Below are 15,087 nucleotides of genomic sequence, written 5' to 3'. Positions count from 1 at the left end.
CACACACACACACACACGGACAGACAAAAACAGTACTGTTCTAATGAGACAAGAAACAGAAAACTAGTTCTTTAGTCTTAGTATTTGGTGTGACTTTGGATAGGTGCTTCTCTGATTTTTCAATTTCTTCTTCTGCAAGAAAAGAATGAGTTATCTATTTTGATTGACATCCCCTCCCTTCCTAGGAAATCGAAAAGATTACAATAAAATGTTCCTTAAAAGATAAATAATTTTATAAATTTAAAAAAAAAAAGATTAGGGCAGGAGAACCGAAGATAATAAATTTCCAGGCAGGAGTTATCTATGCCCAGCAATTGTGCTTAGTAGGCAAGCGAGAATGCAATGGAGCTGTGTGTGGGTCTTTTTTCTGCAGATTCAAGGGTCCCAGAAGGCTGGTAGCTCCATCCCTCTTGGAGCAAAGGTGAAAGAGAAGCTGGTTTAGGGCTGATGGTTGCTGATCCTGGAGCTAAGCTGGGTGGAACAAAAGGAAAGCCGAGAGGGTCTAGTAGCACAGTAGAGGGTCCTGGGTTCTGGTAAAAGGCTGTACCGATTTTAAAGCTGCATGCAACAAGGTAGTGGAAGAGAAGAGCTATTAGAATATGGGGGGAGTGGACCTGTTCAGCAATAGTTCTTTGGGGACAAGTTCGGTCTTGGACAGAAGTTCTGTCCTGTAGCAAACACCAAATCCAACTCAGCAGCAGCAGTCCTTGAGGCAGGTAGACACCAGGCATGAACTGGCAGCTACAGTCCAGCCCTTTCAGCAAGCAGACACCAAGCAGCTGTCATTCAATTCTGGAGAAACTTCTAGAATCACCCACTGGCCTGAGACAAGACTGTGGAAGCTGCTTCCAGTTTCTCTCAGTGGCAACATTACCACAAGCTGAACTCAACAACGCTATGCAAGGTGAACCAATGCATGTGTGTCCTTAGTGAGATATAGCAAGGTGGAGCAAACCAAACCAAGGCTCAGTGCTCATCTCCCACTGTCTGTGAGGTCATATTTATACGCTATGAAGCCTACTTTCATGTGTTTGCTATATCAAAACATCCTTTCACCTGTGTCTGCTTCAGCAAAACAGCCTTTCATGTGTTTTCTTCAGCAAGACCTCCTTTCACCTGTGTGTCCCAGCAAAGCATCATTTGACAAAACTAACTTTCCAAAATAACTAGAAGCTTCCACCTCAGAAAGGCAACACGCAGAGCAAAACTCTACAACAGCACAAAGTCCTCAGGACACATCGTCCTCAGCGGTGCCTCTCTGGGGCACGCCCATCATAACTGTACTAATCAGTGAGCTGTATTCCATGAGTTCTAAAGCTATCTGTCATTCCTCCCCCCGCCTCTCGCCTTTGGTTTTTCGAGACATGGTTTCTCTGTATAGCTCTGGCTGTCCTGGAACTCACTCTGTAGACCAGGCTGGCCTCGAACTCGGAAATCCACCTACCTCTGCCTCCCGAATGCTGGGATTAAAGGCGTGTGCCACCAACGCCCGGCCTGTCATTCCTCTTGCATGGCCCTTGACAACTGAGCTTAGGTTTGCCACTGGCACTTTGTGAGGAGTGGGTAGACATTATTTACTTCTCCTTCAGGGAAGAGTGCTTAGGACCAGACACTGAATTGCTTAGTGTGTAGAGTAATTTGAGGGTCATTAAATCTTTATCATATTGTGAGAAATATGATAAAATCATTATGGTCTGTTTTCAGGATGTCAGCACTCATAGAGTTGCAGAAACAAGGACGCTCCAGGCCCCTCTCCCTTCTAGCTAATGCCTGTTGCTTGTTTCAGAGAGCTGGGAAGTTGCAAGCATGACAAAGTCTGTAATCACAAAGGGGCAGTCTCAAGCCCCAGCATGTTCATTAGATGTGATTGTGTCCCCATCCAACAGGATGGGGAATTTGGGAAGAAATGAGGTATACCAGAAGAATGCAGATTGTGGCTAGAGATTGGGGGAAATGATAGAGTTTCTCGTGACCACAGACTTTAAAAATCATTTTCTCATACTGGTGAGACAGCTCACGATAAGATCATTTGCTGCTCTTTCGGAGGACCTGAGTTCAATTGTCAGCACCCATATTGAGGTGTCATAACTATCTATACTATAAGTCCAGCTCCAGGGCATCCGAAAATCTCTTCTGGTCTTTGATGGTGAAACACACACACACACACACACACACACACACACACACACACTTCAAAAACAAACAAAACCCAGAAATAAAACCAAATCACTATCTCATGCTGAATTAGCTGAATTGGCTGAATTAGCTGAATTAGCTGAATTGGCTGAATTAGCTGAATTAGCTGAATTAGCTGAATGACCTCATACTGAATTAGCATGCCAGCTGTGGTGGTTTGAATATAAATGGCCCACATGGGCTCACAGATCAAAATGTTTAGCAAGCAGTGGAACTGCTTGAAAGGATTGGAAAGGTTAGAAGATGTGGCCTTGGAGGAAGTGTGCCACTGAGACAGGAATTTATAGTTTCAAACGCCCACACCAGGTCCAGCTTCTCTCTCTGTCTCTCTCCTTGCAGATCAAAATGTAGCTTACAGCTGCCAATCCAGTGCCACACCTATCCCACCATGATGATAATGGGTTAAGTTTCTAAAACTGTAAGCCAGCCCTAATTAAATGCTTGCTTTTCCAAGCATTGCCTTGGTCCTGGTGTCTCTTCACAGGGATAGAATGGCAACCAAGACACCAGCATCACCATCTGACCCTTTTCTCCACTTTATAGGATTTATATTAAAATTCTGTGTCAGTTTTATTGCTCTACTTTATCACAGAGAGAGGGTCATGCTTCCTGAAACATTGAAGGCAACACAGGAGTGTCACATCTCTTTGTATTCAAATCACTCTTTTTACTTGCTACCAAAGATGGTCTTGAGTGTGTTGGGCAAGCATCCCGCCCCTGGGCCACTCCTCATCCCCCAAGAAACATTTTTGTGTGCAAGAATGGGGCGTTTTCTGAACACAGGTTTGCTCACCTTCTTTCAAGCTCATAGGTCATAAGCCTCCAGAATATTCCTTCAGCCATAGACCAGGCTGGGAGCCTTGGGTGTCTATTTTTGTGTTTGATGGGGTTGATTACCACAGAGAGAAAGTGGGTGAGGTCAAAGCTGGCCAGGGTCAGCTCCAGGCTCAGGGCTCCAGGCCCCTAGGAGGGACAGAGGGGCTTCCTGAGCTGGTGGCCATGGTGAGAAAATGGAAGGAGGCTGAAGCAGTAGAAGGTGGAGAGACTCATGGAAGCATCAAGCAGTGGCCTCATTGAGGGGACACTGGTCTGTGGAGAAGAAGAGAAAGGGAGGGATTAAAGTCTTTACGTGTTTACTTTCAAATCTGTCAGCCAAGAAAGCAATCACAATATGAAGATGTTGAGTCCCCATGACTTCCCTGCCTCCTGTCTTTCCCCCTCCACCAGCCCTGCCTCCTGTCTCACCCCAAGCCCTGCCTCCTGTCTTCCCCCCAGCCCTGCCTCCTGTCTTCCCCCCCAGCCCTGCCTCCTGTCTCCCCCCAAGCCCTGCCTCCTGTCTTCCCCCCAGCCCTGCCTCCTGTCTCACCCCCAGCCCTACCTTCTGTCTTTCCCTCTCCACCAGCCCTGCCTCCTGTCTCCCCCTCAGCCCTGCCTCCTGTCTCCCCCCCCAGTCCTGCCTCCTGTCTCTCCCACCCCCATCCCTGCCTCCTGTTTTTCTTCCCTCCTCCCTGCCCCCCCCCCAGTGGTCTGGTAATGGTTCATCCCCTCTTCTCCCAGCAACTCTTCCAGGGAGCCTTGCCTTTCTCTTAGGACACCCTTCCTGAGCTCTGCATATGGAAGGAGACCCATGTAGCCAGTGTTCCTGACAAATAGCTCAGTCACGGTCTAGCTCATCGTCTGCTGTCTGATTAGGCGTGACCTGAACTTGGGTAAGCCTGTCTTGTTCCTTGTGTTGTCAAATTCTCAGAACAGACATGGCTGTGTGTATGTTGATCAATTAAATGTCACCCTGAATGGTGGAGCAAAAGGACTCCATTCGAGTCCCCGAGATCTGGGTCACACCCAGACCCCCTTCATAGCTGTGCCCCCCTCCCTTACTTGGGACTGTCTCGAAGCCACATCTGTGGCACGAAGTCAGCATGTGCCTCCTTACTGTGTCTCAAGGCACCGTAGGAAGCCTGGCAGGGGAGCTGCCTAGCACAGGTCTGGCCAGAAAAGCCACATGGGGCTGCTCTCGTGTTGTTATTACATCATGGACTGGCTCCTTACATAGCCCCGAAGCAGCTGGAGGGCTGCTCTTACCAGCTATGTTGAAGACGAGGGACTTTTGAAGGTGGAATTTCTCGACAAATCCCAGGTATTTGCCCAGCCACATGGGCTCTTCAAGAATTCTTGCTGAAATTAGAGGGCTGGCAGCGAGGGTGAAGCCTTCTGAACACTCAGCTCTTCTGGGTAAACAAGGAGGGGGCAGAGCCCAGGCAGCACGCGGGGCACCCGACTGTCAGTTGCCTGACACTGGTCTCCTTCTGAGGTGCAGGGCATATGTTGGGGTCAGCTGAATGGCAGTGCCCTCTCCCCAGGTACCTCTTCTGCCAGTGATTACAACAGTCCCTTTGTTGTTGCCTCTCAAAGCATGTCTGGGGCAATCAATGTGGCCCAATTGGTAGAGAACTGTAGAGAGAGTATCTTATGTCTGTATGTATGTGACACCTGTCAAAAAATAAATGTGACGGTCGATGGCTTAGGCAGGAAATGGGAGGTGTAACATCTGGGAGGCAGAAAGAATTCTAGAATAGAAACAGTTGAGAGATTCGCCCAGGGAAGATGTGTCAAAATGGGTGCATGGTACCTAAGCATAGGCAACCAGCCATGTGGCACAATGTAGGTTAAATTAAATAGGATATTTCAGGTCATGATCTAGACAGAGAAGAGCCTAGCTATATGGCCAAGGTATTTGTAAACATATTTTGAGTCTGAGTCTTATTTCTGGGATCAGGAAGAAAGAATCAGACCTGACATCTATAGAGAACACACCCAATATGATTTCTATTCCTAACACAGAAGAAAGGAAAAGGGCACAGAGACAGGTCTGGTCCTAGCACAGGTAATGCCACTCTAAGGAACAAGTGAGGCCCTTGTCCTCGCCAAGGAGACCCCAGGGAGCCCAACCTCACCCCTGAGCTCACATTGTACTACCCCACCCCTCATCCTTCTCAGAGCTCAAGGCTCTTGGCTAGCCTCAGTGTCACCCAGGACCCTGGCTGTGGCCAATCCCATGTACCTCCAGTCTTTAAGCTGCAACAGCTGCTTGGCACCTCCTCATAAGCCCCTCAGGCCCTCCTCCCCTGATCCTGTCCTTTTGGGGAACCTGAAAGGACCCAGTTCTACTAATCCCAACCTTCAGCACAGCAGCAGACTGTAACACCAGACATTTGGTGCTTGTGAGGTGAATGAGAGAGTGAATGAGTGTGAGAGTGTGTTGTGCCAGACAGTGGAATGCCTGCTTGAAGCTTAGAGCTGCCCACACCCTCAGTACAGCCACCGTGAGACCCCCCTTCCAGACAGAAAGTCTCTGGTCAGACGAGGGAGTGATCAAAACCTATGCACAGGACCCAGACACAGAAGTCAGTGCAGGGGGGAGTTGTTACTTACCCAGAAGTGCCCACAGGTTGACAACCTCATTGTCCTGAACGCATACATAAAGGATGAGGGTGTCGTAGTCAGTGCTGACAAAATGGACATGCAATCTGCCCCCATCAACTGTGGAGAACCAGGTGTGACATATAATGCCTCTGCCTTTGTCCCAGGACTCCACCTCCCCACAGTGAACATGATATTACTCAAAGGATGTGTAGCCTGCCCAAAGCTGGCAGCTTCTCCAGCTGTTTGCCTCTGTGAAGGACACCTGGCTCCTGAGCTGGACCTCCCTCTTCCACAGGGGACTCAGTTTTCCATGAAGTACTCACAGGTTCCTTGGTACTGGCCTTGGAGCCCAGTTGGGTGGATGGTAGCATTAAATCCTATGCACAGCCCCTCTCCTCTAGAAAGAAGAGACACTTATATATACCTCTGCCTGAGAGTGTAGCTGGCTCAGGACACAGAGAAACATTGGCTGGGATCCGTCTGAGAGCCCTGAGTACATCCCCAGGGTTCTCAGCTCCCTGTGTTTGGGAGCAGCTTTTATTAGAGCTAGAGAGATGGAGAGAGAGGATGGTAGCCAGAGGTGCTGTTCCCTGGAGTCGTGGATTGGGGTCTGATTCACAGTTGCGTGGATCCAGCTTCCCAGAAGACGTTGAGCGCAGGCTGTTCTTTGAGAGCTGGTTGTTGGGATCAGGACTCTGACCTGTTTGTCTGTGGTGTCTCCTGCTCTATACAGACATGGTCTGTGTTTCCTGGGACCCAGCCTGTTCGTGAAATCGTTATATACCTAAGGATGACCTTAAATTCCAGACCATCCTGCTTCTACTTCACAAATCTGGGATTAAAGATATGTGCCACTAAGCTCAGGTAACTTCATGACTCAAACAGCAAGGATCACACATAAAAGCAGCAGACTTGAGGTTCCTCCACAGCCCGAGGCAGGGCCACGTGGTCTGCACTGAAGGGCGTGTCGGCCAGGCTAGGCAGCTGACTGTGTGCCTTTTCTGCCAGCTCTTTCTCTTAAGTCTTGGGTCTTGCATTTTGCAAGCCATAGCCTTTAGCCAAGGGGCAGAGGACCACTGTCCCTCTGGCCACCAGTGCTAACTAACCCCTCAGGGCTCTGGGCATGAGATAAGAGTTACCACGGAGACAGACTCACTTCTCATACAGCACAAAGTCCACATCCCCACCGCTTCTGGTCCAAATGGAGTGGAGAGAAAGTCTCAGGGGGTCAGTGGGCAAGTGGCTAGAGGTCAGCTGGATGGTAAACCAACGTCCTTTTACCTGTAGGGGTGTGGGTGTGGGGACCAGAGAGACAGTCAATTTTGAGCTTCTGGTCTCAGTGTACAGACAATATACCTCCAAGCCCAGTCAGTAGGTGAGCACAGGTTCCCAGAATGCATACTGGCCAACCCCACCCCCCAATATCAGTGAATTTCTAGGGGTCCCAGGTCAGAGGACAAACTGTGGCTTCCTATTTAGAAACACTCATCTCCACTTCCCTCTAGCTTCCCTTCTCTCTCTGTCCCCTTCCTCAGTGCCCTCCCCCACCCTTCCATCCCCCCTTACCTCTGCTCCCCAGAGTCATCATGGCTTGGAATTGTTCCCACTAACCCTCCCAACCTGGTGCTATCCCCAGTTCTCACTGATTATGAGCACCAAGATACAGTGATGGACAAGCAGAGGCTGACAGGAAACCAGACATACTTTGTATTTGCTACATGTCGTCCTAGCTGTGACTCTGCTTCCACAGCCAAGACTCTACAGACACGGAGACTGCTCTCAGATCATAAGAACCAATCGCCCAGGAAAGGGCCCCAGATAATGCTCCCTGTGTCTGCCAGAGCTCCTGAAGGCCATGCTGCCTAAGCCTCTGTCCCCAGATGAACATACCCTCAGTGTGACCCTGCACCCAGTTCTTATCCCAGCACTGAGTCGGCCCAGTCATGACACTTACCTTATGTGCATCAAAGTCAGGCTGCACTGGCACCTCTTCCAGATTCTTCTGGGCCAGGTCTGTATTGAAGGCCAAAACCAGCAGCCACACCCTCACCAGTGCCTTGGCACCTGGGGCCAGGAGCAGCGGGACCCAGCAGCTCCCCATCTCTGAGACCACCCTAAGTAGCCCACTTCCCCTAAGCAGTTGCTGGCCAGCCTAGGTGACCTCCAAACCCTGCACATTCCAGTCTTCCCTAGGACCGACACCGAGCCTAGTGCCACTCAAGTTAGTGAGGCAAAAACATGGTGAGCCTGTTGGGGCAGCTTAACCACATTTTGAGTCTGTCCTATGAGCCCAGGGAGAGGCTAGTGGCTAGGCTACCAAAGACTGAAGTGTGTCTCTTACCAGCTCAGGATGTAGCCCCTTATCCCTAGGTCTGCCATCCTCCTGGTGTGTCCCTGTCACTGGCCACAAGAGCAGGAGTGAAAGGACCCTTCTACATCCTTGTTCACCTCACATCCAGATAGTTCCTTTCTTCCCTGGATTGTGAAGGGAAGCGTGGGCACATAAGATAGTCTCTCTGGACGCACTGGAGTGTGAGTGTCCAGCCAGTGTGGGCTTTTACTGTACCTGTTTACTACGGATGCCTCTAGGCAACCCTCGCTCGCAGCCTGGTGGTTGCTCTGTCCCGTGTGCCCAGGACAGTATGGACTGGCCACTTTTTTTGTTGTCTTCCTTTGATTTAGAGTCAGACCCCAGGTTTGCTCAGTTCTTGATGCTACTCGGCTTATACGCATCAAGGTCTGGTTCACTGGCACCTCTTTCAGATTCTCCTGGGCCAGGTCTGTATTGAAGGCCAAAAGCAACCCCTCACCAGTGTCATGGCGCCTGGGGCCAAGAGCAGGTCTCTGTAGCCACCAGCGGCCACACAAACTGGGTTCCTGAATGGGAGTGAGAGAGCCCAAGACAGATTTCTGATCAAGGCCCAATGTTTACTAAGAGTCTGTGCTTATAAAGGGGAGAGGCCCATCCTCTGCCACGCCAGACTTCTTGATACTCTGTTGCCAAGTTGTTAGCACTAGGCTGCCAGAGCTGTTAGCATTAGGTCGCCAAGTCCACAGGTTGTCAGCCTCTCAGCCGGAGGCAGGTGACAGCAATAGAAGGGAAGACTCCACCCCAGGTGGTCTCATTCACAGTGGCAGCAAAGGTCTGAATTAGCCTGCTCAAGGCTGGGGGGTCACGTGTGTGGGTTTTTGTGTGTGTGTGTGTGTGTGTGTGTGTGTGTGTGTCTACAGTTCTCCATCTAGGCTCTGACCTCTTTGTTCTGCAGGGACCTGGTTCAGGGACACTCCAGAGAGCTGCACACAGGGGCAGGCTCCATCTTTGGCTTTGCTGCAGAAATAGCTGGTCATGGGTAACTAGAGATCCTGCTTCCCATTGGTTGGGTTAGCTGACATTAACCAGGTGCTTGCCCGCGCCTTAATTTCATAAGTTGACTTCTGAAGCAGGAAATGGTCACTTATCAGGAAAGATCAGAAGCTCATATAGGGAGGGCCTGGCCTAACCTGCATATCTTTTTGTGTATGCACAGTTCCCCTGGTATTGTCTTACCCTCCACTCCTGGTCAAAATAATTGGGGCTTTGAGAGACCTCATGATGTGTCCTCTGTGCCCTAGAGGACAGAACATCCCTGCCCATGGTCGATCTGGCCTTGGCTGATCCCATAATAGCTGGTCCAGGTTCTGGGAGGGGAGACTGGTCAAGGACTACAGTGAGGTAGCAATGACACCTCTCCCAGCCCCCTTGGGCCATTTAAGTTTGCTTGCTCAGGTATACATGGATGGCTCCTCTCCAGATTTGTCCTGGAAAGCTCAACCTCAGGAATCCCGAAGTCCCTGTGGCCCCTCAGAGCCCAGCTGCTGCTCTGGACATTAGATTTCTACCTAGGGACACTTTACCTTCCCTCCACCCCCATCAGAAGCTAGGTGAGTGCCACCCCTCCCTGGGAGAGCACCCTCTGAGCAGAGGAGCTCTGTGGCCTTTGGGTACATCCAAGAATGCACTGGAGGTCTTGAGCAGATACTGAGTTTATTTACTACACGAAGAGGGGTGGGTCAGCGTTGGATGGCAGGAGCTTCAGGAGATGTGCGTCATGGAAATGTTGACTAGTGTGTGTCACATCGACCTGGGGAAGGCAGATGCTCTGTGAATGATCCAACAGTTACAGGAACTTGCACAGTCTAAGGGAGCTCATGGCTCCAGACCAGTGTCCTGGAGTTTTTCCTGTCTCTTCCTCCTAGGGTCCAGCCTTCTTCCTACCATCACCCTGTGTTCTTATCTCCTGGGCCTTCCACACCCAGGAAAGCAAGGAAGTCAACCAAGTTTGCCACCAGGGATCATTTCACAGGTCCACCAACCCCTGAGCCCTTGTCCCCACCTCAGAGTATGATTCTTAGGGTGAGGGTTTTAAGGGACCTAGGGAATCTCTTCCCACATTGTGCTGCTATGGTGGACATGGGTTAATAGGGCTCACCCTGCTTTCTTGAGGGTGTAGAGAGGCAGTCTGGAAAGTCAGGAGACAGAACAGAGGGGAGAGCCTGGCCCCAGGAGGCCCCTAGGAAGGGGAGTGCTGCTTTGGTCTGCAGAGCCATGCAAGGGTTTGTGCAGAGCCATGCAAGGGTTTGTGCAGAGCCATGCAAGGGTTTGTGCAGAGCAGGGGCCCTGAGGAAAGAACCATGAATGAGCATGGCTGACAGAGGAGTGGCCAGGAATACAGATTGCACACACGCAAGTTTTGTACAGAGGTACATGTGCATGTACAACCCACAAGATGCATGCAAGGGTATGTGGGTCCATACACTCCAATGCCCTGGAGATAACATGAGTCTCCCTGGGCCCCCACTAATATTATCATTCAGGTTGGGCAACACCATTTAAAAGCCCTGGCTATTATACTGGGGAATCATGCTTTGCAGATGCTCCCAGGAAAAGTACATCCCCACTGAGAGGAAGCTGTAGGATGGGCAGCTTACGAGACAAGGAAAGGTCCACAATGTTCTCTGGTGCGATGCTTCTTCTTCGTGTGTGAACGAGATAGCGCTCCCATCCAAGCTCATCTGTGGACAGACTCCTGCCTACAGCCAGCAGGTTGAATGCACAGTGGAACGGAGAGATCAGTAGGGAGGATACTTGGAGTAGGGAGAGCAGCTCCAGCCCCCAGTCTCCCCACCACCCCCACCCTCCTCTCCAGCTCGAGATCCGGACATTTCCTGCAGTCTTCAGGCTTAACAGCACCCACCATGGAACTCAACTACGACGGTGTTGCCCTCTTCACTCTGGTTTTCCAAGTCCATGATGGCGAAGTCCTCAGTAACATCCACAAAAGTCAGATAGTTTCCGCCTTGGTCTGTGACAAGCAGCCAAACAGTCACAATGGGCCCATGTATGTCCCGATACCCTGCACCACTCCAGCTGGTACGGCCTGACTCCACCCCAAGCCTGTGCGCGCGCGCGCGCGTGCGTGTGTGTCCTGGTGGCTTCTCTGGCACAGCCTGACTCTCCCTCCACATGTTCAGCCAGCAGATCCAGGAGTGCAAAGCCCGCCAGCCCGCTGCTCTTTCCTGCCTCTGCTTCTCTATCAGCCTTTCTCTTGCTCTGCTTCCCAACCCTTTCTCCTCTAGTCTCTTGAGCTGGGTCTTTTTCTGGGCCAGAGAGAAGGGAGGGCATATTCAGCAAAGAGGAAGGGCTCAAAGGTCTCCAACTCTGTCTTCCCTGTTATCTGGACTGCTGCCCCTCACTCGCCTGTACTGCCTGAGCAACATCTGTTGCAAAGGGAAACCCTTACACAGTATTCCAAAGCCTCAGCTGGGTGAGGCTCCTGGGTCCCTTCCCCCTGCCAGCCTCCCATTACTGCCTGATATTTGACAATGGATCAGCTCTATGCTGGGCTTCAGGAGGATTGTGGGAAGCCCTGGGAACCCAAGGGAGCACAGTTTGGAACCACATTTTTTGGATTTTGAATTTCTGAAGATATAGCTGCGAGTTCTGTGGGGTCAGCATCCCTGTCCTTTCTGCTCAGTCACATCTGCACCGCAGAAGCTGCCACAACTGCCTGAGACACCATGACACCCAGGGAGGGAGCAGCACCTTCCTTCACTCACACTCAAAGGTATAGTGTCCAGGTGTGTCAGTCTTCTCTGCGATGTAAAAATTCTTCACACACTTTCCATCTTCCCTAAGAGGAAAATAGGCTTTCTGAGCCATGCCTATAGGAGCTGGGTCCTATAGCGTCACCTGGCTCTCCCAGACGGAGCTCCAGAGACTTCCCAGCCTCCAGGGGGCAGCCCAACAGGATCAGTATCATCAAGGTCTTCTCAGAGTCTGAGCCCTGAGTTGCTGGGGATCTGGGAGGCGGTAAGGAGAATGTGACCCCACAGAACCTCCTCAGAGGTCTTGGCAGGCCAAAATACCTGTGGAAGTAGGTAACATTCAGGTTGCCATTGTCCAGGAGGACAATGGCAGTCATGAAGCACCGATAGGCACCTCCTTCCTCAATGACAGACCGGTCAGTGGAAGCCAGCTTGAGGGTGTACCAAGGTCCTGTCACCTGCAGACAGAGTAAGGTTTTATCCTGGCCACTGAGCCTGGAGAGCCATGCCCCTGTGGATCACAGTGGATTACAGCAGAAGCATCAGCATATCCTGCAGAGGAATAGAGTACAGGCCTCAACTCATCTCTTAGGTATGCTGAGAAGAAACCTTCCGTACTACTGACTCTGCACCAGTACCACACCAACCATGCAGGCCAGCACAGTATACCCATTGGCCATGGAGAATACTGTTAGAATGTGGTGGCTCTCTGTTCTCCAGATCTCTAACGAGCGGTGGCGTCCTCTATCATATGAGAGCGTAGGATATCTGTGCAGTAAACATAGTAGAGGACCTGCTTTACCATCTATCCTATTGGTCCAGGTTTCTCCTGGGCCTAGCCAGCTGTAGTGAGGCTTTAAAAAGGCTCAGACTACAGGGGACCTGGTAGAGTATCTCTGAGTCCCTGGCTTCAAGTAGAATGCCACTCCTTTGGTCCCCATTGCTGTGAGTTGCCGTCAAGACTCTGTAAGGTGATAGAGACCTGGGAAAAATAAGTAGAGATGTGGGGCACCTCCCTGCCTTATCCAGGGACCCCAGAGCATCACCTGCTCAGGGTGGAAGTCTTGCAGGGTCCAGGTCAGGCCCAGCCCCACACTCAGCAGCAGTAGAAGCTTCATTCCTCTGCTGCGTCTTCTTGGCATGAGCACTCACAATGTGGGTGCACAGCGGCTCCAACTGGCTGTATACATACTGTTGCAAGGCAGGAAGTCCCTCACCCCTGCCACACCCATAGGAGCCAACGTGTTTGGAAGAACATGGAGTTCAGGGTAGGATGCTGTCAGGCCAGGACTGGGACACTATTTAGCTTGGCTTCTGGACTGAGGTGCACTTCTGCCTATGGGGTTTGGCCTCTAACCTGCCTGGCTGATTATTGCCTTGTGACTATATGTGGATACTGGCTCCTGAGGAAGTTTGGTGTTTAGGCCACTCTGTGAGGTGGTGGTGGAGCAGCTGAGGCTGTACTTAGAGGACAGTCAGTCTTGTGGCAACCTTACTGTCAACTTTAAGCTATAGTCTCTCTTAGCAAGATGCTGCAGGCTCTTATGAGGTGCCATGGAGTACATAGGTCAGGACTCCAGGCACAAGCAAGGCTGAGCTATGGGGAGGACACCCCTCAGGGTACCCTCTGCCCTTCCCATGTGTCCATGGAAGCCCTGTATGCCAGGCCTTTCCTACCCTCCAGTAGCCTTTGCCCCAGCTCCAGTTTTGGATGGGAAGCCAGGCTGTTCAGCCAGCAAGACTAAAAGGATTATGTCTCTAAAGGTCAGAGAATTAATCACACATGCAGAAGGGGTTGGCGAGGAGATCTGAGTGCTTAGTTTCCAGATTGCAGGCCTTAGTCCTCCTTAGATGACAGAAAGGCCAAGGTAGGCCAGGGCCACTTTGGGGTTCTCAGTGGAAGGCCCACTGTGCTCCATGATGAAACCGGGGGCTCCAGCTGCGTGGTTGCTCTGACTGGGGCTTCCTGTCACTCAGATCCGGTGGTGTATGTGTGTGCACGTGCGTGTGTGCATGTCCACGAGCTTGCAGTTGTATACATCATGAGCAAGTGCACATGTGCATGTGTGCAGTATGCTTGTGAACCTGGTGAGCATTGTCTCTGTCATGAAATTCATGATTCTTGGGATGTTGTAGAGATTCCCACAATCACCCCGGGACACCATGGGCCTCCTCTCAGATAAGCCCTGCAGTGTCCACCAAAGCAGTCTGGAGGTCTGGCAGAGCTGAGCACAGTCTGGGGCTAATGCTGTCTCTAGGGAGAGAGTAGAGATCTTTAGGTTGGGCTCATTGAGACAGAAGCCAGCAAAAGAGGCATGGGGTAAGGTGAAGCTGTGACATCATGAAGGACTTATGTGAGGACAGATGGCACTCTTTAAACCCTAGATACCAATGAGGAGTTTCCAGGCAGGCGTGCTGTGACAGGGACCATGTTCATCTAACCGCTGAATGCAGGACACCCAAGATACGAATGAATAAGTTCCACAATGGGCAGTGTCCATCACAAATATGGTGTCGGCACCATCTGGCCCAAAACATTAGTGTTTTGTCTAAGCTCTGCCCCACAGTTACCTGACAATGGCCAGGTAGGCCTCACTCACTATAAAAGGGGCTGCTTGCCCCTTCTGCTCTCTGCTCCTGCTCTGGTCCCTCCCCCCTCCCCCTCCCCCCTCTGTCCCCATTCCCTTCCCCCATCTCTCTCCCCGTGCTCATGGCCGGCCTGTACTTCTCTACTCTCTCTTTGCCTTTCTCTGCCTCTACTACCCTCTTAACGCTCCATCCCCATGTCCTGAATAAAGTCTATTCTGTACTGTACTGTCCTGTGGCTGGTCCCTCAGGGGAAGGGGTGTCTCAGCATGGGCCCGCCCGCGGAGGCCTCCCTTCCCCCGTATCTGATGAAACCCTCCTCCACAAAGCAGACCCCCACCCTCCTCCACAAAGCAGACCCCTCTCTCTTTATCTTTCTATAAACACAACACATGGGTCTGGCCCCTGGGGGATGGCAGTTGGTGAGGGCCATGGAGTTCATCTGGGGGTGCCCACACAGCCTCGCCTGACAGGATCTGGGCTGTATTCCCTTCCTGCCTCTGGGTGAGGTGAGATGAGGTGAAGGATCAGAAGAACAGTGTCCTCAGGGACGACCCTGCATAGGCAAGGATCACAAATGCAGGCCAGGCTAGGTCCTTGTGTCTATTTGTCCAAGACAGTGAGATGCTCTGGGCCTCCTCACACTGCACCCGAGCCTCTTTCTCCTGTGGCTACAAGGGGGTGTCTAGGCCCACTTCCCAGTTGTCTTAGTCAGGGTTTCTATTCCTGCACAAACATGACCAAGAAGCAAGTTTGGGAGGAAAGGGTTTATTCGGCTTACATTTCCATACTGCTGTT

General features: G+C 51.3%; 1 protein-coding gene and 1 long non-coding RNA gene across 2 annotated transcripts; both read right to left on the bottom strand.

The window, feature by feature from the left end:
- Positions 1–2,847: 2,847 nt before the first annotated feature.
- Positions 2,848–5,334, bottom strand: LOC110317556. Its single transcript, XR_002380328.1, has 3 exons — positions 5,258–5,334; positions 4,279–4,371; positions 2,848–3,285 (listed from the first exon to the last, which is right to left on the bottom strand). It is a non-coding gene; the product is annotated as an uncharacterized LOC110317556 (long non-coding RNA).
- Positions 5,335–9,624: 4,290 nt separating this feature from the next.
- Positions 9,625–12,864, bottom strand: LOC110319682 (salivary lipocalin-like). Its single transcript, XM_021195196.1, has 6 exons — positions 12,750–12,864; positions 12,025–12,161; positions 11,716–11,789; positions 10,854–10,961; positions 10,588–10,689; positions 9,625–9,740 (listed from the first exon to the last, which is right to left on the bottom strand). Exons 1-6 carry the CDS (start codon positions 12,843–12,845, stop codon positions 9,721–9,723), a joined length of 537 nt encoding a protein of 178 aa, XP_021050855.1. The 5' UTR covers positions 12,846–12,864; the 3' UTR covers positions 9,625–9,720.
- Between the last annotated feature and the right edge of the window lie 2,223 nt (positions 12,865–15,087).

The sequence above is a fragment of the Mus pahari genome, chromosome 3, assembly GCF_900095145.1.
Source record: "Mus pahari chromosome 3, PAHARI_EIJ_v1.1, whole genome shotgun sequence".
Taxonomy (NCBI): Eukaryota; Metazoa; Chordata; class Mammalia; order Rodentia; family Muridae; genus Mus; species Mus pahari.
The sequence above is the reverse complement of the archived record's forward strand: the minus strand, read 5'-3'. Positions and strand labels throughout refer to the sequence as shown.